This window comes from Cyprinodon variegatus, unplaced genomic scaffold (assembly GCF_000732505.1).
Source record: "Cyprinodon variegatus isolate N-32 unplaced genomic scaffold, C_variegatus-1.0 Scaffold290, whole genome shotgun sequence".
NCBI lineage: Eukaryota > Metazoa > Chordata > Actinopteri > Cyprinodontiformes > Cyprinodontidae > Cyprinodon > Cyprinodon variegatus.
In genome coordinates this window covers 307772-334507 of record NW_015150743.1, presented here as the reverse complement: position 1 = coordinate 334507, position 26736 = coordinate 307772, and the positions used below count along the sequence as shown (strand labels likewise).

The 26736-nt window shown below is 37.7% G+C and overlaps 1 protein-coding gene across 1 annotated transcript in view; it reads right to left on the bottom strand.

Annotated features, from left to right (window-relative positions):
- The window catches only part of pemt (phosphatidylethanolamine N-methyltransferase), a 102878-nt gene extending 98817 nt beyond the window's left edge, over nt 1-4061 (bottom strand). Inside the window, exons 1-2 of the mRNA XM_015383632.1 lie at nt 3809-4061; nt 1966-2073 (exon numbers count right to left, since the gene is read on the bottom strand). Of these exons, the coding sequence (XP_015239118.1) occupies nt 1966-2073; nt 3809-3922 (222 nt within the window). The 5' untranslated portion in view covers nt 3923-4061. The remainder of the gene's footprint in view (nt 1-1965; nt 2074-3808) is intronic.
- Between the last annotated feature and the right edge of the window lie 22675 nt (nt 4062-26736).

Sequence of the window (26736 nt, the reverse complement as noted above, 5' to 3'; positions counted from 1 at the left end):
GGTTAAATAAGGAACCACAATAACACCTAAAGCTCTGCAGCATGCATTTTCTTCAATTAAGGTCATTTCAGGACTTAAAAACGAGAGAGAAAGAGACTAAGACACTAATTGGGGATGTACAAGGTTAGAACAACTGCTAACCAAACACAACTGCTGCTCATTCTATCTATTCTCCCACTCTGCAGAATTTGTTATTTCAATCTCTAATGTTCTACTCCCTCTGCTTTTTCTCATAGTAGCTTTATCTGGTCTGTTCCTTTTTGACACCATCCTGGAGAGAAATAGCAGCTGTGCTGCTGCCATCAACACCTTTGTTAATAGATGTTGGCCTGTTGTTCAGTGTAGTCCTGTTTCTCTGACTCTGACTAATTGGACGTGCTCTCTTCATTCACTGACATGGGAGCTGGTTCAGAACTCGTCTGCTTGGCTGTGTTTCCTGGACGGGGTTAGTGGAGCAGGTGGACAGTTGCCTTTAGTATCTCTGCTTCTGTCTCCTTGAACCCCAGTCGGCCTCAGCAGATGGCCGCTCACACTGAGCCTGGTTCTGGTGGAGGTTTCTTCCTGTTAAAAGGGAGTTTTTCCTCTCCACTGTCTCAGCATGCTTGCTGTAAAAGGCAGCCCCATCCAGGAAACACACAGCCAGGCAGACGAGCTCTGAGCCAGCTCCCATGTCAGAGGATGAAGAGAGCACATCCAGTCAGTCACGGTCAGAGAAACAGGACTACACTGAAAAACAGGCAGATCTCCAGCATCTATAAACAAGGGTGTTGATGGAAGCAGCACAGCTGATATTTCTCTTCAGGATGGCGTCACAGCCAAACAGGAACAGACGAGGTGAAGCTACTATGAGAAAAGGCAGAGAGAGCAGAAGGTTAGAGATTGAACTAACAGATTCTGCAGAGTGAGAGAATAGATATAGAATGAAGCAGAGTGATGAAAAATTGGTACCTATGTCCTCCAGAAGTCTAAGCCTATAGCAGCATAACTATAGAGATAGCTCAGGCTATCCCATCAAGCTATACAACTCCTCACTTGGAGGAAGGAGGAGGAGATAGAAAGAGGGACAAGGGTCAGCACCCCTCTCCTTTGACATCATATGCAAAACATTACTTATTGTCACTAATGTGCAATACTCTAACCTCTCATAACACATGCCAACTACTGTGTAGATGTGTGTGTTTTTTTTTTAAACTTATTTCATAAGGTCAACACATCTCTGCAGTACAAGTGCAATAACCCAAGTCAACTATTGTATAGTCTTCCCTCTGCTCTCTACTATGCAGATATTATTATACGTAAGGGTAAAATATTCCAGGACATTAAAACGTTTTTATATTCTTTTATGCTTTTTTGTACTATATACACTCTTTTTATATTGTCTGTTGTATTTTTATATTTAATGGCATCTTGCTTTAACTCTTTGTACTCTATAAATGCTACTGGAACTAGAATTTCCCTGAAGGAATAATCCCAAGGGATAAAAAGTTTAGTCTAAGTCTAAGTTTAGATAATCCTTCATTCTGCTTCCCTAAATGTATTCCTATCGGCTAAACTGCTAGTTTAGGTTAACAGATTTTCAGATAATCGATTAATTATTAAAGCCTAAGATATTTCTCATGACTTAACACAGCTTTGGATTTCACATTGATATGAAATTTGGAAGCATCTGTTATCTGACTTCTGAAGGCATGATGTTTCGATTAAGTTAAAGGTATCAAAATAAAGTCGACCTAAATTAAGACTCATTCCAAATATTTTACATGTATGTTCATAAAAAATATTACTTTAACACTTATTCTACAGCTGCATTGATTGGACAGTTGGTGTTGGATTTCCTGGCTTAACCCTGAAACACTTTATGTGGTTGATTTTACCCCTAATTTTACATTAACAGCTTGTACTCACTGTAAAGTGGTAAGTGCATTAAAACTTTATAAAGCTTTAATACTGATAGTACATTCTTACCACATTCCAGAAGAGAGGGTTGAACACAATGGCAATCACTGCAATGCAAAAGCCTGGATCATGAAAGTTAATGAGTTTTATGAATTCCTTTATCAGCATCAAGTCCATCTGTAAAACAAGGCAAAAAAAAACAAACACAAATAAAATAATCATGAAAGTCTTACTTATTTTCTACAATAACACAGATAGAAAAGCCTTAGCGTAATTATTTATTGAATAACTAATAAAGGAGCCAGTAGTTTAATGTAGATTTAAAGTTTTTGGTTATTTGTTTACATTTTTTATTTGTTTAGACTTTTTCTAGAATGTTTTATTTTTGTCACTTCATGAAGAAGAGTTAGTTTATATAACAGACAGGCTTATAAGTTCTTCACTGGAAGAATGAAGTTTTAATATTTTGAGACATCCTATCTATATACTGCTTTGCTTTTTTTTATTAGAAAGGCCTCATTAATAAGACATCTTAAAAAGCTTAAAGTGACAATTTGATTTAAAAAATAAAATCATATTGATAAGTTAAAAAACCACCAAGATTTTTGCTTTAACTGAATCGCTGTTCCTTCTGTGGTTCTGCATGGATTCTCAATAAAATTAGGGCCTAATGCCATACAAATTGTAAAAAGGCAATACAGTAAAATATACCACAGGGAATTCAAATGCTTTCCCCTGTCTGATAGAAGGCAACTGAAATATTCTGCTGGCCACAAATTTTTTTTTCCATTCAATCAATCTTAAAAATATATATACATTCTCACGGAAGGGTAATAAACAACTAATAAATCAGTTATGCTGGTAGAAATGGTGCTTTATCTTTGATAAATTTAGTACTTTACTAAGCAAGGCCAAAGTTGAGAACTCCAAGCTTAAAGTTTAGGAAACAATAAAGAAACAAATAAAGATTGGAGGTTTGAATCACATTCATTTATGCATGTTGGTCATTAAAAAACACAATTACTTTTATTAACATCATCATTATAGGTAGAAGTAGTATCAGTAATTAGAACTATGAATGATATTTGTCATATTGTCCCTACTGTTTTTATAAATTTTATTGTATATATGTAAGAATAGTATAGTACAGTATTCTGATATTAAAAAGTATAAGTGCATTGATGCTAAGACTTCTACAAGCTGTTTCTTTTCTAGAATTTTCTTTCTTTCTTGTGGGAATTTTGTCCTAGCAAGTACTACTTTTTATATATATATATATATATATATATATATATATATATATATATATATATATATATACACACATTTTTAGAATGTTCACTTCAATAAACTTGATAAACTTGGAATATATACTTTTTGCACATTTGAGTACACTTGGAAAATAAAATTGAACTATACCTAGTTTTAGTAAGGGTTGGTTATACTGAGCTGTAGTGAATATTTTCAGTCGGTCCTAAATTAAACTAAAATCTAATTTTATTACAAGCCATCAGGAATCTTTTAATATCAAAACGTTATAAGGAATCCAGGTAAAAGCATAACATTTTTAATGTTACAAAAAACATGTATTTTATCAGTTTTCCAGGTACTACAAGCAAAATGTAATGGTTTTAAGTGTTTCTTTTCACTGTTGTATAACAATAATCTGAAGAGCTGTAGCATAATAATCATCAACAATCATGATAGTTTAAATGATTGTGTGACAGTCGTACAACGTGTTAAAAATCATGCTTTTATTTTGGAGAGGGGCTCCCAGCAGCCGGCTTCCGGCAGACTGAAGTCGCGCCGCAGGTTAAAACTTTCAGCGCTGAGCTGTATCTCAGCCTGCCTTCCAGATAGGCTGTTATTGCATTGCTGTTCGAGTCCGACATGATTGTTAGTGCTATTTTACCTTAGAATAATCCACGTTGTTCAGACCTCCACAACAGTCGAGCGGGGCGCGCTGGTTGCTTTGCTCAGCCGTCCGCTGTTTGTTCCGCTCAGCAGCTGCGCGGCTGTCGCTCATTAACTGTGACGTGGCGGATAGAGCCGCTGTCAGCCGCGTCCACGAGATAACAAATACAGCTCAATAAAGAGGGCAAGGGTCCGGTTTAATCTGTGAGAACAGGCTGGTTGATAGCCTAGCTCATCTCCGTGTAACCTCTTACCTCGCTAGGTGCATTCTGGGAAATGTAGTTCTAATTTATTTCAATCCTTTCCTTAGTTTTGTTATATATTTTAATAGGATAATTTAAAGGTTTTCTGGATATTTTAACAAAATTGAGCATTTCAAGTGGTATAAAGAAGCGACAGAACCAGAAGGAAACATAAAAAGGGGAGAAATAATATGAAATATTTTCTCACCTAAAGTGACTTGACACACAGGCCTATCAGATAAGATGCACTTCATTAGAACTTTATTACTTATCTTAAAGGAGGTTTGATATAGCAAGTAATCATCAGATATGTGTTTAAGTGTTATTTTAACTATTATAAGGGTGAACACACCATAAGTGTAGTACACTCTGATGCCTTAAAATGAGACTGAAGCAGCTGTGAAGCACAGATTTGGAAGTAGAATGGTTTGATGGAACTTTCTTCCACTGCAATTTCTTCAGAGTATGACAGAGTGCCAATGTGAATGTCTGCAACAACAACAAAAAAAACACTTAGAATTGTGGCTGGTCTGGGCCCTGCAACCTGACAAGTCCCAAAACAAAACACAACATAAATTCTGGCAATTCTCACTGATGTGAGTCCTGTGAAGTCTCTCCTTTGAAAAACAAAAACTTGAAAAATTGAAAGCTGGCTCCCTGATTTGATGTGGAGCTGGGCACTTTGAATAAAAATGGTAGGAAGCTGGAGAGAAAATGGTGCTCTACATGCCTACGGTAATCCTACCTATAATCTGTAAAAACAGTTTACTGGTGTATAAAATGACCCTTTTTTGAGCAGGAGTGGCATATTGCTCCACTTTAATAGAACAGAACAAGAGAAATCCTAAATTTCTTTTTAATACAGTTGCCAAACTCACCCAGAGCCATGGCTCTGTTGAACTGTCCATTTCCCCTGCTATTAGCCGTAATGGTTTTATGGGAATTTTTATAGATAACACTGATTCTATTAAAAGTAAGGCCACTGGTACTCCTCTAAATATGATTGTGTCAGAACTCAGAACTGTGGACCGAGAATTTCAGGCAGGCAGACTGGTGTAATTTACAAAAGCATTTATTGACAACATGTCAAATCTATGACTCAGTTGTAAGGACGAAAAAGGCCAGAATCTCTGTAGAGGGGAAAAGTCAGGTTAGTTGCCACATAAATCTGTTGGAGGACCATTACAAGTGTGTGACTCATTAACCTGGTATTAAGTTCAGTCCCAGCCCAGAAGAGGGAGTGGAATCCAGCAGGATGATTTCCCACAGCACACAGTGGATGCTGCATAGAGAGTTCAAGGAGCAGAAGCCAAGAAGGGCTGGTTGAAGAGCAGAAGCAAACAGATGAGGGAAAGCAAGAGTTTTCTAAAGGGGGAAGCCAAATTTCAATGAGGTAAACAGAAGTCCAGCCCAGAAGATCAGAGATCTGAAGAGGCACCGAAGGGAAATCCTGGTTGGGGTCAGGAAACAGATCCAAGGTTGAAAGCTGGCAGAATCGGGCAGGAGTCTGAAGACAGGTCAGGCAAACAGATCAGAACAGGAACAAGCAGGCTCAGAGGTCCAAAGGCAGAACTAGTCAGAATCAGGCAATCAAAGCAACACACAGGGTACACTAGAGAACTCTCACCAAAGGCTCAAATAATCTGGCTCTGATGACTAGGGGCAAGGATCCTAAATAAAGGCAGGAGCAGGTGGATGAGATGATCAGTAATTACAAACTAGGCGGAGCTAGGCAGGTGAATGGAGGTAACAATTAAGCCAGTCATCAGTGCCAAGATTGTGACAGATTGGTTTATCTCGCATGCCACACAATATGACATCTTACAGTATAACAGCATAACACTTATACTTTAAGGTTAAAGGTTGTAGCTGTAGGCCCGCAACAAATTATGTTTAACCATTATTAATGGCTTTATCAGCTGTATGATATCTCTATTCAATTCCATGTATTTCAAATTCTATTTATCTATATAGCACCATTTCACTACACATCTGGTCTCAAAGCACTTCACAGAGACAGTTCAATCAGATCATACCTTCAGATTAGTTTTCTGTCAAAGGAAAAGCTGAGTGCATTTATTCTCTCTTTGGATGAGATAAAAAAGGAAATTTGTGACTGTTATATCTGACGATGATCTGCTAAAGTAAGACCTTCTTTTGCGGAGGAGAATGTTGTTATCTTTATGGGATTTTTGCCTACAGTGTAGAGTGTGCACTTCCACAACCAGGTTATTGCAATTTTTTTTTTATGTTTGTACTTTCTGCATTGCTTAAAATGTAAAATAATAGGAGTTTAAAAATGGTCTCAGGGCTTAGGTTTCAGCCTGGTTCTTTATTTTTGTTGATGATGCTGATGAAGCATCAATGCACTTTGGTTTTCTTTTCCTGTGCCTCATTCATTATTTGTGACTACCATTATAGTGTCTCATTTATCTCTTTTAAATTTTCCACAATTTGTTTATCTTTTTTTTTATCTCGTTTTACCCGACTTTTTCCATCTTAAAAGTAATGATTATTTTTCCTTCAATTCCTATTTGTTTTTCTTCTAGATCTTCGTTTAATTAATTTCTCTCCCACTTTGTATTTCTGTTATTGCTTTACTATAAATAGCCATTAATTACTTGTTCCCAATCATCATTTATTCTGCAATAGTTTCCTGGCCTCCACATTTATAGCCCAATTTCTTTACCTGCCAGAAAAAACACAGCCTCTCACCCCCCCAACCCACAGTTGGTGTTGAGCATGTCAGATAAGTAGAGAGACCTCATATGGAGGCAGACGCAGTGGCAGAACCAGCAGGCCTCCAAGCTTGTGATCAAGCATTATGTTGGTTTATTAAGGTGTCTGATTTGGATCATGTAGAGAAAAAAAAAGCATGACATTCAGCCAGCAGGTGAAGATTATGGACAAGTTAAGTTTTGGTATATTATTCTTTATTAGGCTTTTTGTTTTTCCTTTATTCCATCCGCATGAAACCAGATTGGACACATACAACATAGTGCAACCCATCAAGCAAAAACATTTAACAAAAATCTAAAATAAAAAATAAAAATTCTAGTCTTATGCCTGCACACTGAAAGTAGATTAGCCCTCACACTTGAAGGATTAACATCAGTCATGATGATTGCAGACTTAAATCAAAGATGGAAAGGGAAAATCTTAAATTAAAAAAGCTTTGGTAAAAAAATAAAAAAAAGAAATGTCTATAACATGTCATTATCAAAAAGGCATCACAATGTTGAAGAATCATTCAAGGCCTGTCTGTTGTATACAACCTATAGGGATGTGCTGGCTACCAGATCAATGTGGTTTAACTCTGGCCATGGTTGAAAAACTGGGTCTCAAAATACCTTTAGTTATTCTCAGAAGAAATTTGGGAATTAGTTACTTCCCAGCAAATTAACATTTTTTTGCTGAGTGTAAAGAAAGAGTATAAAATAGTAAAAAGAGAGGTTAGTCAAGCATGTTGCAATAATGACTCAAGGTTCACCTATAAGAACAGAAGATGCAAAATACAGTCTATATAGATGCTGCCAATTTATCCATCTATTACTTCATCACAAGTAGGTTGGAAAATATTCAAGCAGTAAATGAGTCAGTAATCTTGCTTAATCCTGGATGAGGCATGAGTCTATCACAGGGAAGATGCCAAACAATTATACATCAAGAATTCATCATTAGCTTACTGTATAATGAAACATCTTTGAGACTCACAGCTTGGACTGTAGGCATAATACACAGACAGAAATCCATCCATCCATCCGTCCGTCCGTCCGTCCATCCATCCATCCATCCATTTTCTGTCACGCTTATCCCAAGCGGGGTCGCGGGGGTTGCTGGTGCCTATCTCTACCTTTCTATGGGTGAGAGGCAGGCTACACCCCGGAAGGTCACCTAGTCTATCACAGGACAGGCAGAAATACAAAACAAAGAAATAATGAGAATCCCTAAAATTCACTTTAACAGGAAGGAAAGCACATTCAGAGGATAGATTTATCTGTAAGATAAAAATTAAAATCACTTTTGAAAGATATAAAACACCTTAGAAGAAAAAGTGTAAAAAAAAATGTCATATTTACTATTTACATAGTCCATTTTATAGAACTTGCCAGAGCAGTCTATGAAATAGTTGGATGATGTTTTTGATAGTCGGAGGGGTGAGTTTGTTGTGGTCATGTTTTTTGCATATGTCTGAGGAGGTGGCCATGTATGTGTTACCTGGTGAGGACATTTTCCAAGATTTATGCCACATTTTGAGGACTTTTAGGTACTTGTAGGGACCAAGGACGGGTCCCCATGAGGAGAAGTTCTCTTCACGAGGTGGGGTTAGGTTAAGGCCTAAAGAGTGATCTGCTTAGGTCTGGTGAAGAGTTAGGTATGTGTTGGCAATGGTTAGGGTAAGGTTCAGGGTTAGGCCATAGAAATGAATACAATATGAATAGCATTAAATGAAAAGTCCCCACAAGGATAGTCTCACACAACATGTGTTTGGTAATATAGGATAAATCAGATTAGATGTGATCTGGGATTTCCAAAGAGATGAGCTGTGAAGCCTTGTATACTCCATAGATTGTTGCCTTCAGTTGACATAATTTTGCACTGAAGAACGCAAGACCAAAGAGTATAATGCAGTTGTGGTCAACAGATGAGAATGTCCTGGCAGTCTTTAGCTTGTCAAACATTTTGGCTCTATTCTAGCAGTCTCTCACATCCTTGCGAATAAATTTTGGCCCTTTATGTCAACATAGTTCTCTGCAGACATTTATTTCTGTGCAGCTCTCCTACTTTGATCTGCTTATTTAAATACCTTGATACGCTGCTAGCACTAAAGATCAAAGATGAAGATTTCATTTGGATCTTTTAAGATCACAGAAAGAAAAAAACTCATTGTGTTAACCAAATTGTCCTCATCTTTATGATTAAAAATCAAAATCCTCAATAGATCTCTGAAGTATGTGGGGTCTCTTCTTCCTTCAAAATGCCCATGGTTAATCCTGGTCACTAAAGACACACCATCCCAGGATTCTGTTTGCTTAAAAGGCAACCAGGTTCGGAGATGATGCAGTCAACATCGAACTAAGTTTCATCCCGCAACACCTTTCTGGCCTTCTTCAGCTTGGCCTCAACGGCATCAACCCATAGACAAACTGGGCTGACAGTGGCATACTATACTGGAGTTCATCCTGCAATCTCAGGGATGCCAATTTGAACCCCAGCTCCATCTGTCTCAGTTGTTGTGTCTTTGGGAAAGAAACTTCACACAAATTTCCTGGTAGCCATTTACAGCAACCTTGGTTCTCTCAGTGAGCCACAGGGAATCTGTGGCTAAGTTTAGCTAACTACCATCAGTGTGTGCATAGAGGGCTTTGGAGTTTCCCGACTTGAAAAGGTGCTGTATAAGTACAGGCCATAGCCTTTAAACCAAGAATTCCTCCAAAAAGAAGCTTCCTGACAGATTGACAGCAGCAGATGAGACTCAGGATCATATTATCCCATACAAGAGCAATTAGCACTGCAAGCGCACCGCTGCTCTTGTTTTGTCTATAACAATGCACTCCACTGTAGTCTGTAACATATCTGTGAGACTCCCAAATTTTGCAAATGCCACTGTGGTCTGATCCAGAAAAGGTGACGCTAACATCTCTCTCAATGACAGATAGAACAAGGCAGACATCCCAAGTCTCCCAAGAGTCTCCCTGATATAGATAGTTGTTCACGGATGCCCGCGAGTCAGATAAATTGTCCTGGATTTTAGACTATGCAAGATGGGTTTTTTTTATGCGATTGAGTGCACGACGGCAATACAAAAATTTGTGCATCATGTGTGGATTAGAGCTACTTCAATTGCACAGGCACATCAGGAGAGAGTGGGGTGTGGGGAGCAGGTTACTTGTGAAACCTGTGTGAATCTGTCCAAAGCAATGCTTTCTTCAATGAGCGTTCCAGGCAACTGGTTGTCTGAGAGCACGCTGATTGGTTTAGTCATAAAACTAGCCAATACGTTTTGGTTTACTCACTTACAGTCACCTAGTTACCACTCAAAGCTGTGCATCCTGTGAAATAGGTAGAATCCTCAAGTACAAAGACAAAAATATAAGACAAATTTTACAGCAGAATATACTTAAGTATAGTGAAGGTGAAGAATGATGAAGTGTGTATGTATGTGGCACGGTGTGGGTCGGTTGTCTTCAGCGGCGGGGTGGTGTCCTGGGGGTTTGATAAGAATCTCCCTGAAATTAGTTTTTGGAACTTGGGATGTCTGACAAGGGTCCTTGTTCTATCTGTCACAGAGAGAGGATCTCCTTGTTCAATCTCCTTACAAAGCCACTGAGCTAAAAATTATTGGTGCATGTGTTAAGATAACACGTACATATTTTCTAGCTTGATTTATTTTGTGATAAGACAAGGTTAGTGGATCATTCAAGACCTTGGTATAGGCCTAAGGGCTTAGGGTTGCAGAACTCAGCCCCCCCACAGTACCACTGTGTCCCACTAGAGGATTAAATCATATTTGAAGACTCTTACCTTTAGGCTGGCAGACATAACAGTATTTTTAAAATCAAGCTGCTACAACTACAGTTTCGTTCCTAGGCTGTCTCTTCAAGAAACACAATTAACACCTCACAGCATACTGAACTAACCTGTCATAACCCAGTAGTTCATTTTGAATTCTACACAGTATAGGTTCATTTCACTGCAGTCTGACCATTAGATGTCACTGAAAATTACACACTGTAGCTATAAATAAAAAAAAAATATATATATATATATATATATACAAATAAAAGTACAGATTGCTGCTTATTTTGATTTTCTTCTCTAAGGTTTTTTTCACATTTTACTAGTGTAAGTAAAATGTGAAAAATGGTAATCAATGAGTAATTCCTTGTCTGTGTACGAAATTTATGGGGATTTTATTTATTTAAACATAACCTTAAAATTAAGGTTATGTTTCTTCAACATTTTCCAAATGATAATTCAAAATGTTAAATAAGTAAGTAATAAATAAATAATAAGTATGTCCTAGGGTTCCTTCAAACGCAGCCTTGCAAACCTCAGACATTTTGTGAATTGTCTTTTAAATTTTAGAAAATTCCACCCTGTGGATCGGCGTGTGTGATTGTGGGTGGGTGTGTGTAGGTGTGTGTGTATGTGTGTTTGTTAGCCAGTTCTTATGCTCTCTGGGCATTTTGCAGTGTGACTTTAGGGGAAATTCTGGAACAGCCACAGCTTAGCAGATAGACAGCTGTTTAAAGAATTTTACACATACTGTATGAATGATCTTTCTTACCAGCCGGCAGGTTAGTTAAAGATAGTCTTTAATCCAAAGTGATGAGCAGCAAGAATTGCTACTTTAAGATCATTGCTAATACATTTCCTTCAGAAAGTTGTTTTAGCAGAATTGGTTTTTACGTCAAAGCAGAAATTAGTCAATTTTTCTTCCTTCATAGATGAGGTCTTATTAATAGATCAGTCAAGCTGCTATTTTCTACTCTTTAATATGACTGTCGTAGCAGGGATGTCGTTTTTTTACAAGACTACTTTAACGCTGTGCAGGTTTAACAACAAAATTGGTCCACATATTAAAAGGTTGCTACGGCTGTGTTCGAAGATATAAACCGCATTTAGCCTTTGCTCAACTTGAAAAGGACACTGGAGTAATTATCTAAAAATCAACCACCTGGAAGCACAGATTTTTCACAAGTGAGCAAGAAAAACAATGTTTTCTCTCATATAGACACTCCGATACATGTTCAAATGTTACATAAAGAAACACACAAGATGTTTCATCTAAATATCTATAGTTAAAGGACAAAGACTGTTGTCATTTTGACTCCACCAGCTTTTTCTGCCTCATATTTCTGTTCTTAGAACATTTGTCCCTCTGCTTTCCTTTATCCTTTTTTAAAATTAGCTTACTTATTGTTAATTCTTCCGATTGGGGTTATAAAAAATATATAGTACAATAAAGGGAATTGGCCCTAGCACCAATCCCCATGGAACTCTGCAGGTAACCCTGGAGCTTGAGGAAGATTTATCATGAACAAACTGAAATCCGTCAAAGAAATATTATATAAATGAGCCTAGTACAGTTCCCTTAATTGATATCGGGAAAACCCTAACCTTTTTATTTTCCTCCTTTTTTATGCTATGTTAGAAACTTGTAATGCATTACTCTGAGGAATCGCTGGTTTTAAAATTAATATGTTTAACTGCAGCTACATGCAAAACTTGTTCTATTTTGCCCAACAAGAAATCTTGGCTTTGGTTTAGGATGTGTAGACAGTTTTTATCTAAGAACAAAAAGTTTATGTTTCACAAAGCAATTAAATGTTTTTTACATGTATAGATTGAATCCATAAGCAGACATACTCTGAGTTTCTATAAAACCTTTAGATGAATTCTATTCATGCAAATGTCTTAGGACCACAACACCCAAAATGTTAGAGAAAAGTTTGATTGATAATTTGGCTTAGATTCTAAATTAATAATTTAATTTGCTCCCCAGAAACTGACCCCAGAAACTTCAAACTGATCTGAAAAAGAGAAAACCACAGAAACAGAGGAGAATATCCAAAAAAGTTTCCCACAATTGTGATTATGAAAAGTCTTTTCATAATTTGCATAACAGTAGAAATTAATCCTATGCATAGGTTTAATTTCTACTCTTATGCCGATTATACTCAGCTATATTTGTCAATAAACTAATATATCATATCAATGATATATGATATCATTGATATATGATATCATATATAAAAGTTGCACAACAGCAAAATGCAAGTAAATATCTCCTATTTGTTTTTGTATTTGATGATCACTGAAATGCAGCTGTTATCACAGCTGTTTTTCTGGCTGCAATTTCTTCTTTTCGCCTCAGTCTCATACTCTGAATGTCTTTTTCTAGGCCTATTTTTCTGCATGTAGTTTAAACTTTTATACTTCTTTAAACTTTCAACTGTAACAAATGTTAATGAATCAAAAGGTCATCCTTTTATTTCTTTGACTTTTCTTCAGCTAAGGGTTTTTCACAGAAAATAAAAAGGAGTTTGAAATCAGAGAAAATATATAAATAGAGGGCCCTTCTTTTTGATACGTTTGGTAAAAATCACAGGGGAACTATTAAAAAAAACATGGTTTTATTCAAAATAACAAACTCAATTCTCAAAAACAATCATGGTGAGCCTGGGAGGCTGGTATCTGCTGTAAACATGTAGTGCACGTGTAGGGTCACATTCATATCCTGCATCATGCTTGTGTTGCCAAGGAAACATTGTTCAGCATTTGAAGATACCTGGAAAATAAAGCACCAAAACATTTTCTTTGGATACTTAAAAATATACAGCTAGAAATAATTAGCAGGGTCTTTTCAGGTATCTTTTTTCTATCTCTTACATGAGTGCTGGTAAAAAAAAAAATAAAAAAATAAAAATAATCTACTTTATTTCACATTTAGGCACATTACAACTATGAAAGGTCATTTTGAAATTGACACTGAATTAAACTTTGTTTCATGGCTGCACAGTGGAGCAGTGGGTATCTCTGTTCTCTTGCAGCAAGAATGTTCTGGGTTCAAGTCCTGGCCTGGGAAGCAAGTGGGAAAAGATAAATTGATAACATGAATTTCATATAAATAATTCTTAATCACAAGGGGAAAATGTACAAAATTAAATATTCTATTAGCAAATAAAATATAAAAGCATTTGTAACCCCTATTAAGCGAGTACTTTAGAGAACCACCTATTTGCCACAATACTAGTTACAGGCCTTAATACACATCTCTATCAGCTTTGCACATCTAAATGTTGGGATCTGGAGGTCTGTCCACTTTCTCCACCAGAGGGCGTATGAGATCTCCTGGAGCCGGAGCTGATTGCACCACCTGTCTCTCATCTGCTCATCAGGAGATCCGTATTTATGGAGGCAGAGGACTTCTCTCCAGGGCCAGAGTGTTTGCCAGTAACGGTTAGCAAGCCTGAGCCAACCAGCCTGTCTGAACCTCTGAATCCCTGAAAAACTGAACCTGATCTGTTTTCTCCTCTCTGCTTCCTAGATTGAACCTGCCTGAAACCTTAAACCCTGAAGAGTTTCTCTGCCGGTGATCTGCCTGTCCGTTCTCAGAAGAACTCTGCAGAATTATTCCTGTCAAAGATCTGCCTGCCCGCTCTCAGAAGACACTGGAAGGAAACTCAAATCTGTGATCTGCCAGCACTCAAATTAAGCTCTGCCTCCGCCTAGCCCTCAGCCTGCTGACAGCCTCTGGACCCTCAAGGTTCCCCCCCTCTGCCGCTCTGCTCAACTCCAGAACAGGTACAGCCCTGCACACTCTCATCCTGCAAAATACCTGGACCTCCACTAACTCCTCTGTCCCCCTCTGCAGTGAACCCACTCGTGACCAGTCCTGGATCTGATTTTTCTGTGTGCTTTTCAGAACCCACTCGTGACCAAACGAGTTCCCCTCTGGACCTGTTCATTTATTGTGTTCAAACTTATCAATAAATCTTTGAACTTTTCTCCTGCCTCTGAGTGTTCTGCATGTGGGTTAGACATCTTAAACCAAACATGACACTAAAGGGCGAACAGTCTTTCCTTTGCAGTAAAATTGATCAAGCTTGGTTACACTGGAAAGATAAGTGAGTGAACATAAAATAAAAATAAAAAAATTATGGGATTTAGGTCAGGACTATGATGGTGTGCCTTACACATGAAAATGTTTTAATCCAAATCCTTCCACCACACCTCGTGTGTTAAGGGATGCTGGGATTAATTTAGGTTTATCTGAATAAACCCAAACAAATGCTGCTCTTTCAAAACTTTTATTTGGAAAGCATTTTGAAAATGTATGTATAATTTTCACTCTTTAACTCTGTATTGTGCTTTATGTTGGGCTTTACATGAATACCCCATAAGATTCAGATGATTATTACTTTTACATTAGAAAAGGTGGAAAATTTCAAGGACTATAAAAACTTTGCCAAGGCACAATAACTGTTATTTATTAAAATAAAATAACAATAAGTTGTCACAGAGCTCACAATTCTATTTTCTGCCTCACCTGCACTAGCCTGGGTGGTCCTTTGGGGTCTGATTAAAAGTTTTTTTTTTCTTATCTTATTCAATTTTTTATTTTTGCTTTGATTCAATTATGTTATATGACATACACCAGCTGTTTAGCCCTTGACACAAATGCCCCACCCACCACCATTTCAACATAAATCTTAACCTCATATAATGTCGAAATAAAATTTGGGCCGATTGCCTGTGGGTTTTTTTGGGTTTTTTTTTGTATCAATCCTCTGAATTTAGCAAAAATTCTAATTCAGAGACTGAACCTCCCAGAAACAAGTACTAGTTTTGATGCTTTGACCCACATCACCTCAACTTTATTCCTTTTACACATTTAACTAGCTGTACATAGTTTTTCTTTTATTACATTGGCTTAAAAACATCAGTTTTTTCTTTCTTCTTTTGCCTTTTTTTCAGATTTGAAATATAATCTAAAGGAGGGGAATGTCTTATGCCATCTGAGTATGTATCGAGTAGGTTGGAGGGAAACCATTGACTAATCTGTTGTTCACAGCTTCCCCATCAGCTTTGGCAGTTTTTCTAAGCAGTGATGACGAGATGTTATTTTCTTAGCATAAGCAGGTCCCTTTATAAGCTACATAACAAATAGCCTCTGTGGCATTCAGCCGCAATCAACAGAGTTGATATTATGGATGGTAAAAGCACCCTCAGGTCAACAGCCTTTTACTGACATTATCGCATCATAACAGCAGTCAAGGCCATAAATATCAGTGTGCCCCTTTTTGAATCCTTCTGTTGAGATTTAAGAATAAAAAAGTTTTAAATTAATCTGTGGTTTGAGTGTGCAAACTCTCAGTCATCTGGGTGATGGTAGTTACACAACAGTTTTAAATAGGAGGCAACTAGACTTTCATTCAGTTTTTCTAAAGATGTATCGACACCTATCCAGGAGTCTTGGACAGTTCTGTCGACACTCACTAGAACAATTAGTAGTTGGAGAGCTGTTCTTTTAGGCACCATGCCTAAATGGTGCCTAAAAGGTCCTCCTAAGCACATTCCAACTCAGATTCAAATCAAAGACCCGCTTGTCATTATCCTTGGTTGTGTTGGCTTTTTGTCGCCTATGGTTTTGTGTTCGGCCATTTAGATCATGATGAGTGGGATTTTGTAACCTCTCTTCAGAATGAGTTCCAGGAGAATTATAGATGGTTGGAACCTGCTGGATCTCTGTTCAGGGATTTATTCTCTTTCAAGAAAGATAACTTCCTTTATCCCTCTTTCAAATCATCTTTCCTCTGTTTGAAATAAGAAAATTTTGGTGTCTTTTGCTCTTGAGGTGCAAGTGTAAAACTCCGAAATTGTAGAAGATAAATTAGCAGATCTGGATTTGAAATTTAATTCCAACCGTCCTGTAAAAGTATTTGACACTTAGTAGTAATTTTGTGATACTTTTTAAATTAAATCAGTTCAACTGATTTATGTTTTCACTCCATGGTGAACAAGACATTTGAACTTAATTGCTATAATCACTCTGCGATCCACACGGTATTTTTTGTTTCACCAATTGTACCGTATGTGATCTTTTTGACCTGAAAACTGTCTCAGCTCTCATCTGCATAACTGTGGTTTGTCCTTAAATAAATACACTTATGGTGCTAGTATGCCATTATCTCCTTTAACACTGAAAATATTTCTAGAGTGCTCCTATGTTCTGCATGTGTGTGTTTATCCTCTCTTTTCAAACCCCCAGTGGGAGATGTGGCATTGACAGGAGTGAGGTCTGTAAAATCAGTGACTTGATGCATCAATTGGATTTGTTTTTTAGCTTGACAGCTAAAAAAAGCTTAAAGCTGTCTTTAAGATTTGATTGAAATAACGCCGTTAAGTGCCTTCATATGACGTGTTGTGAATTAGCACTACATAAATAAACTTGCATTTTGTCATTGACTCTTCAGTAGTTCTTCAGACGAGCATGCATGTAGCAACAGTGGAGATAAAAACTCATTTTTAACAGGAAGGAACCTCCAGCAAAAACAAGACTCATAGGCCATACGCTAGCTTTTCTATCATGTCATCCCGTTCCAGTATTCTGGGTAATAAAATCTGTTTATATAGTCTGAAAATATATCACACCAGCAAGCTTACATTAAGTTTATACATGCAGAAATCATGCAGTATTTAAACAATTCAAGTGTGAAGTTAGAACTAATTTTCCTTCCGCCATATGCAAATGATGTGTCTGTTAGCGTCCCACATATAGTTCAGACCAATAATCGCATGGCGATTACTACGCCACAACGGTAGTGATGAGGCCGGCATGTAAACAAAGATGGCCGCGCCCGGTCACCGGCGGCGTGGATCGGATTATAAAGATGAAAATCCTGCTTGCTGCATGCACATATTAGATAATTGTATCAAAAATCGCAAAAGAGTGGATATCTCTGAAACGGAGAGAAGGCAATGCAGTGTTGTCAATCGCACACACCTTGGTAGGGAGTACAATGAACTGGAAACACTGCCCTACTATCGTCCCTCCTGCTACAATCGACTTACAGACAAACGGTACATGTTCTACGCCAGAAAAAGACAGCAACAAACACAACAATCAGCTGGTAACGGTGAGTGCATTCACATTATTGTTGAGATCTTGTGTAGCCTTCATAAAGCTAAATATAGGTCATCATCATGATCATGGACCAGATTACGTACCTAGTGCATGTGTATTTTTTGATTGGCCTAAAAAGGCTGCAGGCAAGACATGTATGTATATGTTGTGGGATTTTTTATATCATTGTCAAAATCTTAGCCTGCCACATAAAGATTGTCCTTCTCATCATGCTGATACTGATCATTATTGACCCAAATATATAAAGTGAAAAAGTGTAGGGTAGCAAATAAGACTGCACTACAGTGAATGCTGTTGTTTTGCCTTTGAATTTGTAATGAAAAAGTGCATGGATCATAATGGCAAACAGTTTGTTTTGTTCTATAGTATAGCTTCAGTTAGTGAATGATTTAACCTTTGAGAATAATGGCTGAAAGCAATTCATTATTTCATCTTAAATTAAATATTTACTGGGTATTTCTGTTTCATTTCCAGATAGTGCTGGTCGTTCTCCACAGAGATTGCGTTCAAAAGATGACATACATGACAATTCTACCTGAAATCTGTTTGATTTGCAAGAGGAAGGACCATTTCATTACACGCCAGGGGAAAAGAGTGAAGGACAAGTTAGCTAAAGCAGAAAAGGCTAATTATGGTAGGTTTATATCTTATATTGTACTTGGTGTGCCATTCATCGTCTTGCTCTGCAGGCAGTGATATCTGCACCGTCACCAAATGGCCATGGTGGGAACATCCAGGAAAAACAGCTTTCTAACAATTGGATGACCAATGATCCTGGTCCTAAAGAGGTGCTGAAACTTTTAAGCTGTAAATGCAAAACAGGACAATGTGATACTAAATGATGTTCATGTAAATCTTCTAACCTTAAATGTATAGAGTTGTGTGGGTGCAAGAACTGTCCAAATGTTATCGGAGAATAGGAAATTCTGTCTAGTGATGATAGCGATGATGATGATGATTGTACAATCTAGTCTGAAGATGAGACATTTGACACCGACCAATAGACATTGTGACCATCGTTGACAATCATAATGATGCCTTATTAGACATTGTAGAATTTGTAAATATTTTCTTAACCTTAATATTTAGTGCAGTGAGCATGGTGAGGCTTGTGAAAACCACTTTTCTCAGTATGCAATGTCGGAGAATGAGCAAGGCAGTTATTGTTGGATCTTCTGTATTGATAAACCTGCTTGTAATTTTGTTTTATAATGCTGTACATAATTTGGATAATAAATATAATCTAAACCTGACATGTTATCTGTTGGGATCCGGAGGTTTGCCCACCAGAGGGCGCCAAGGATCCCTTCCTGAGGGCTTGGGCTCACCTGCAACACCTGTTTTCCATCTGCTCATCAAGAGGTCCCTACTTAAAGGTATACTATGCAACCGGTGTTGATTTTCCAGCGAGGCTCCCCCCAGAGGGCGAAAGTAAAAGTGCACTGTCGTAAATATGCACAGCTTTTCTCCTGGTTTCTCCGTCAAGCCAGGTGCGGTTGTTTTGAGCTTAGCAGACAGGCGAACGCAACGAATGACTAACACAGTGAAAGTATGAACATGCACACAGAGAGAGAGAGAAACCGTTCCAATGTTACTTACAATCGCATCAGCAGAAACGTGAGGTCCGCGTCAGCCTTGCAGCCTTCTTTTTATTTTAGCTCTCGCCATTCGGAAAAAGCTTGCCCGATGTTCACCCATGTACGACTCCTCTCTCTGTCCGGAGCCCTTTTCCTCTTTCTTGTCTGCTCGGACATGGGCTTTCGCTGTTTTCACGCTGGTTCCGCCATGATAAGAGCACAAAGATTGCCACTGTGCTAGCAATGATCATGCTTTTAACTGGGGGTGTATAGCAGTTCTCGCCGTAAAGCAAGACCGACTCTCGCGAGACTTCTGAGCCTGTAGGTGCGGGCCGTGGGCTCCTGCAATTGCAAGTGCGGTATTTCCCCCACAGGCCACCAGGGCGGCCGAGAATACCTTTGTTCAACCTGAAATGACTCATTTAATCATCCAAAACGTTATGGAACACATTAATTAACTGAAAAATGTTGCATAGTATGCCTTTAAGGAGGTGGAGAGCTTCACTCCAGCGCCAGAGTGTTTGCCAATTATGGTTAGCAAGCCTGAGCCAACCTGCCTGTCTGAATCTTAGATTCCCTGAAAACCTGAACCAGAACCTGATCTGTTTTGTCTTCTCTGCTTCCCAGGTTGAACCTGTCTGAAACCAGAAACCCTGAAGAGTTTCTCTGTTGGAAATCTGTCTGTCTGATCTCTGAAGAACCGTGGAGAAACAAACCTGTCAAAGACCTGCCTACCTGCTCTCTGAAGAATCTGGAAGGGAAACTCAAACCTGTTATCTGCAAACCAAGCTCTGCCTCCACCAAGCCCTTAGCCTGCCGCCTGCCTCTGGACCCTCCTGGTTCCCCCCCTCTGCCGCTCTGCTCAAACTCCAGAACAGGTACAGACCTGCACTTTCACATCCTGCAAATGACCTGGACATCAGCTAACTCCTCTGTCCCCCTCTGCAGTGAACCCAGTCGTGACCAGTCCTGGATCTGATAACTCTGGATCTGTTAATTCTCTGTACAGTGTTCTAACAATAAACCTTTGAACTTTTTCCCTGTCCTATGAGTGTTCTGCATGTGGGTTAGGAACCTGAAACCAAACATGACATTATCAATATGAAAAATTAGATCCGCTGTGTACTTGTTTAAATAGCACTATGTTGGAAACAATGCTGCTGGTCTTCACAACAATTGCTCATATCCTCCTAATCTTTCTTATTGGACATATGTGGGAATGTTCGTATCGATTGTGAAAATTGAAGTGTTTAGCTTTATTGAGATAATTGAAGTTAAAGATGCTAGTATTGGAGGCCAAAAATTTCAGGATCTTTCCAAAGAAGTTTGAACCACTGCTCCAATCCGGTCAATATTTTAGGGATTGAATATTTGTAGCACCCTCCATAGATCTACCAAGTTTGAAGTGTGTGGCTTTATTACTTTTAGAGATAATTGGAGTCAAAGATGCTATTAGAGGCTAAAATGTCAATTTTTTCATGTATTACCCAACTTTATATGACGATTACTCACTAACTGCAGGATGCCCGCTTGTGGAACTTTTTTTTCAAAGAAGATGAACTATTTTACTTCATAAAAACAATAATAAAAAGTATTACCCAAGATGCTGGAACGGAACTCACTTTCTTGCCACTTTCTGAGAGCAAGCCTATGGCCTATCAGTGTGAGCAGCTATCTACCGAGGCCAAATGGGGTTAGAGGGGAAGGTCATATGACAAAAGGTAAAACGACTTGGAGGACACCCTCTAGTTGTATGGCTCATTCTGGTTTGTAGAGTGGGTTTGCAACTTTTTTTTTTTTTTACTTGTTATTTTTTGCCATTTGCTGCATTTTTCTTCTTGTTTCTTTCTATGTTCTGAGAATGTAACATTTTTCTTATGCATGTTCTTGTCATCCATTGTTTTTTGTGTTTTTCTGCCAGATAACAAAGACCAACTTGCAAGTCAAATCATGGCTCACATGTAACAGTATGCAGTAAGGGGCAATGAAATGATGAAAGAAATTAGCCAAGCTCTGATCAACCTCATAAGGTCAAGTATAAATCATAAGTGATTGAACTGCAATGGGATTCTACAGGCAGTAAATCCAATATAAATAAAATGTAGATTTTCCCAAAAGTGTCAAACATAGATCAGGCAGCTGCACCAAAATGTTCAAATGTTTAAAAAAATGTAGCAGCCGCCAGTAATAAATGCATCAGCATCTGTTGTTGTGTGTACTGGCTTTCTAAGTCCTTTGAGATAAGATAATTTGTGCAACAGCAGTTTATAAATGATGACAGTTACCAACATGGAAAAGAAAATGTTGGTAACCCTTTTTTGATGACAGAAAAACCCACAACGGTCAAAGAAATTCCTTTAATCAGAAATTGCTTTTTAACCACTTCTCAACAAAATTATTTAAAAAAAAATAAACTCATAAAACAGACCTGGACATAAATGATGGAACCCCTTGGACTTGTGAAATCTAGTTGTACCCATCAATAAGCATCACAGGTGGCAACAATCTTGCAATCAGTGGGCCATTAAATAGGGCTACCTGGAGAGATGGATAACCCAGGTCCAGAAAGTAAAAAGCCTGTCCAGAGATTAGCTCCAACCATTTGCATTTCTAGCACCACTGAACAGATTGGACAAATTATAGAAACACATTAAGGTAAAGGCTATAAAACCATTTCATAGCAGCTGGATGTTCCTAGATTTGCGTTTATTATTCAGATATTTAATATCCATGGGACTGTAGCCAACCTCCATAGGTGTGGTCACTGGAGGAAAAGTGATGACAAAAGACAGAGAAGGATCATACGAATGGTTGTAAAGAGTCTACAAGCTGACTGTAAGTCAAGGATCATAAGTCTCAGATTGCACCATCCGTCCTCGTTTGAGCCGAAGTGGACTTAAAGGTATTGTGGAGGATATTCTTTTTCTGGGTGGATCATCAAAATAAGTGGTCCTCCCAACTGTCAGTCACTCTGGTGATATGTTAACGTAAGGCCGTCCTACATGATCGTCCTCATTTTCACTTACCGGTGGAGAGTCTGAAATAGTGGAAAAATTGCAAATCTTTTTTTGCAAAGTAAGCTTGTATGAGCGATGCAAACAGCAACTTTAAACAGAGTGTGCACAAGGAGAAACTGGCTTGTGCATGCTCTCGCACGCTATTAAGACGATTTTCTTTTCCGGAGTAAGTTTAATTTTTTGGCTTGTGCATTTTTTTTTTTTTTTTTTTTTATGTGGAGAGGGTGGGTCTTTTTAAATATTAGCAAAAATCCTCTGCTATACCTTTAATGGTAGTCAACTAAGGAGGGAATCATTGTTGAAAACACATCATAACAAAAGCTAGACCTGAATTTATCAAACTATTTGTAGGTGCTGAGGTCTCATTGACAGTTACAGGAATTGTTTGATCACAAACATTGACTCAAAGGTTAAATAAAAGAAAAAAAAAGAAAAAAGAAAAAAAAAGGTTGTGAAACAAATATTAAGCTAAAGTTACTAACATTTTTCTCAAGGCCTGTGTTAAACAAAGGATACCAACAATTTTGTCCACATGAGTAAATGGCTTTAACAAGCAGCATAAACCAAAATCAATCAAATAAATGTGGTTTAGCTTGAAGCAACAAGTTGCTAGTAATGCATAACCTCTTTGTGCATTACAGATTAAGAATAAAAAAGTACAGATGGAGGGATTCTATAACTTTCTTTTTCCCTCCCAGAGGTTAAAGTCTGTATTGGTAGTTTATCTAATGACACACCTATATAGTGTAAATCTTAGTGATATCTTTCATCCCTGGAGACCTGTTTAACTGCATACATCTATTTATTTTCTCTTTATCCATCCATCCCTCCAATTATAGAGCTACCAACAAGTCATTTGAGCATTTTCTAATTCACTCATACATACACTCCTCCATGTGCACACTAATAAATCCTGACTATGGCCTCTTTCCCTACTGATCAGTCTGCTGAACTGCTTCCTGCCTGAAAGCCATGCATACAGTCTTTGATCACCAGCACAGGCGATCAGATAATACGGGACAGGAAATTATCCAATGCTGCAAATTTGTCAAGGCAATCAAAGGCGATAACCTTCTAGTCTGTGTCTAGAGCACTCCTACTGCTGCTGTCGTCAGCTCCAGCAGGGCAGTACTGAACACCTCGTACATTAATTAGTTACTATCTTGCGTTGGGCTAACTGTAACCTACGCATGTATCCCCTTCTTCTCCTTGCATACGCAAACTTACAGTTACATCAAGCAACAAGATGTCCTTGTACATCATGGCCTTCTGCTCAGGGTAACACGCATCACCCTGTTGAGTACAGCAGATTCCTGACATTAGTTTGCTGGTACAGGAGGTGGATCCAGGTTTGTGGTCCATTTTTATAGTAATGAAATATATTTGGATTGTTTAATTCAATTTTACAAACCCTTCCAATAAAGCCCAGAAGTGGAACAGGACACCTGCAAGTACATATGATGAGGTTTATGCAAAGAACATGGAAATGGATCCAAGAAGGACACAGGGTTGAAGCTCCCGGTATGTGCAATACAAGTATGCTCACATGTAAACCATAATTTGAGAAAGAATTTGAGATTAAGACGCATTCCGCCTTTCACCAATTAGACTGCAGGAGATAGACACCAACCTCACCTTGACCCTGGCTGATAAGCAGAAGAAGATGGATTCATTTAGAAAACAACGAGATAGAACAAGGTCCGTTGCTAAAAAACTATACATATAACATTAAACAAATGCTCAAATGTCATACTGATCACAAAATTTAGGCTGGTATTGTACAGGTATGTGCATTACCCTGTATGCTATGTGATTTGTAATCAAATAACTTTTAAACTGTTATGCGTAGCTCTGTGAACACACCCCCAATGACAACAGATGAACGTGTGAATCAAGCTGGAATAATGGTGAAACAGTTAACACATATGGATTAAAGTCACATCAAAATTCAAAATGAATGAACTTATTCACAAAATTAATTCAACAAATTATTCAAACACATTTCAGTTAAAGGTCTCTCATCTAAGCAAATGAAACCTTTAAACTGAAAAGCTATGTACACTTAGAAGAAAAAGGCATATGAAAATGGTTGAAAACCATTATAAGTAGGACACAGCATTTATGTCACAGTTCTGCAGTTTATTCTAATCTTTAAAGATCTGACCTATAGTTTTTAATTATTAAATCAAGTTTTCTATTTCCTTTATTGTGTCAAATCAATCTACTTGTACTCAAAAATAATTTGAACAGGTGCAAGGATGTATAAATAAGGTATTTATAATTATATAAAATAAAAGCACAGAAAGAACTTATATTTATAAAGCAAACAAAGTGCCTAAACATCAAAAATTATAAAACATAGAATAAATGTAACCTTTTTGTGTTTTATACAGTATAATTAAATTCAAAATAAGCAAGATGCCAAAATTCTGCATTATTTTAATTTTATATTCCTATTGGTTTTTCCATGATTCATTGGCATCTTTGGAATATTGCTGTTTGCTTAATTTTCTATTATGTATTCTATTTTATAGATGCTGGAATTGTTTTATTATTTAAATATTCTTTGATGTGATATCTTTGTTTTACTATTTAATCTCTTTTACTTTGAAATGTGTAAGATGTCCATCAGATGTTTTCTACATTTTATCCCCTTTGCTAATTTTGCATGTGTACATTCCCCATCTTATCGTCTACATACCCTCTCCTCTACCGTTCCCGCCTCTCGTCCCATCTTTGACCCCCGCCCCCTCCTCTCCTGCCATTATGGTGTAAATGAGGCAAGCTATGATTAAACTCTGTGTGTAAACAGGGGGTTGCCATGTCAGTGGATCAATACTGGTGATGGCTCCCGCGTGAGCATCGCTGTAGGTTGATGGGAAATGGCATTCTCATGTGGATCATTAACTGTGCGGCAGAGACAGATTGGAAATATAAAAGATGCCAGCATGATACTGAAGAAGCCACTCCCATCAATTATTTGCAGCAACTCACTGTAGCTGTCTGCCAAATGTTTTATCAAAAGGAAATTTAGTCATAACTGATCCATAAATAGATCCTGGAGAGAGGTTACTGTCACCACAGTCCTTATTAAGCAATGACACAACCTCTAATTTGACCTTTACTTTGACAGTTCCCATTAAAGATAATACACAGCACCCGTACTACAGCTACATACCTCTGAATAAATCCTTCCTATTAAAAGTGAGATTGTCAAAGGAAGACGCTTATTGGTTCTGCCTTTTTCCCACATTGTCATTGGAAAACATGCGTCATCTCTCTGCAGGAGGCTCCTTTTAGAGCAGATTAACAGGCTTATCTTATTTGATAGTAAAGTTATGAGCTTTTCAGGAGCAGGGTAGGGTCAGGGGGATTTTGATTTTGACCAAATGCTTAGGATGAAGAATGAATCTGACTTTACTTTGTTTCTATGCACTATGGAAAGGCTGGTATTACAGTTTATAGGTTTAATTAGTTAAAAACTCTTTCATCATTTTTCACACCTATATTATTGTTTTTGTCAGCTGCTCTCCTCTTCCCCCTGACCCTTCCTGGTTTTTTCCACTCTCTACCCCTTATTTTCCTCTCTTTCACCAGCCACACATTTATTGTGTCTAATGACATGTTGCTGACGTAAGCATGGGCTCCCCTTCTCACTTAGCCCACCAGCTTCTCAATAATTTATGTATTCATTTACTCGCGCACTCAGTTGTTGCCCCCTGACCCTGTCATTGTCTCGAATAATTCAGATGCCTTCTTAATCGGCTTGGTCCCGGGATTTTCCAGTTTGAATTGGGAAGAGGGGGATTTTTAACCAAATGTGGTAAATATTAATAACCAGCAGGGACTAAAACAGAGGGCTCAAAGGGATATCCTTATGAAGGATTACAAAGAAATTATGACTTCAGCAGCTTTTCATTGTTTTTGCTTTTTTTTTTTTTTTTACTTTTTGTCATCTTCAGGTTTTTAAAAGGAGCTATCATACAATATATTGCAAAATCAAACATTTTGTGTGTTTTTTTTACTTTAGAGACACATCCTTAAATCTATTTAATCTGTGTTTCAGGGGTTAGTACTTCACAGTGTAAATAATTAAAATTTTGTCGAAAATGTTAAAAAAAATCATCAAGTGTGATGTATGTTAATTCATCCCCTTTCCATTGTTACAAATTTAAGTCTACTGAGTTTCCCAGTATTGGGATTAAGTACAATGTTAAATCTACTGCAGATTTTTATGAAACATTGTTTGTAGAAAAGAGGATATCAAATTTATATTTAACTTTTTATTGTCTATTTTATTTTACTTTATTCTTGATATAATGATTAAAAAAAAACGTTTAGATTTAAATTCAGTTTATCTATATAGCTGCAATTTACAATACATGTCATCACTAGGCTCTTTACCAGAGATGGGAAGTAACGAAGTACAAATACTT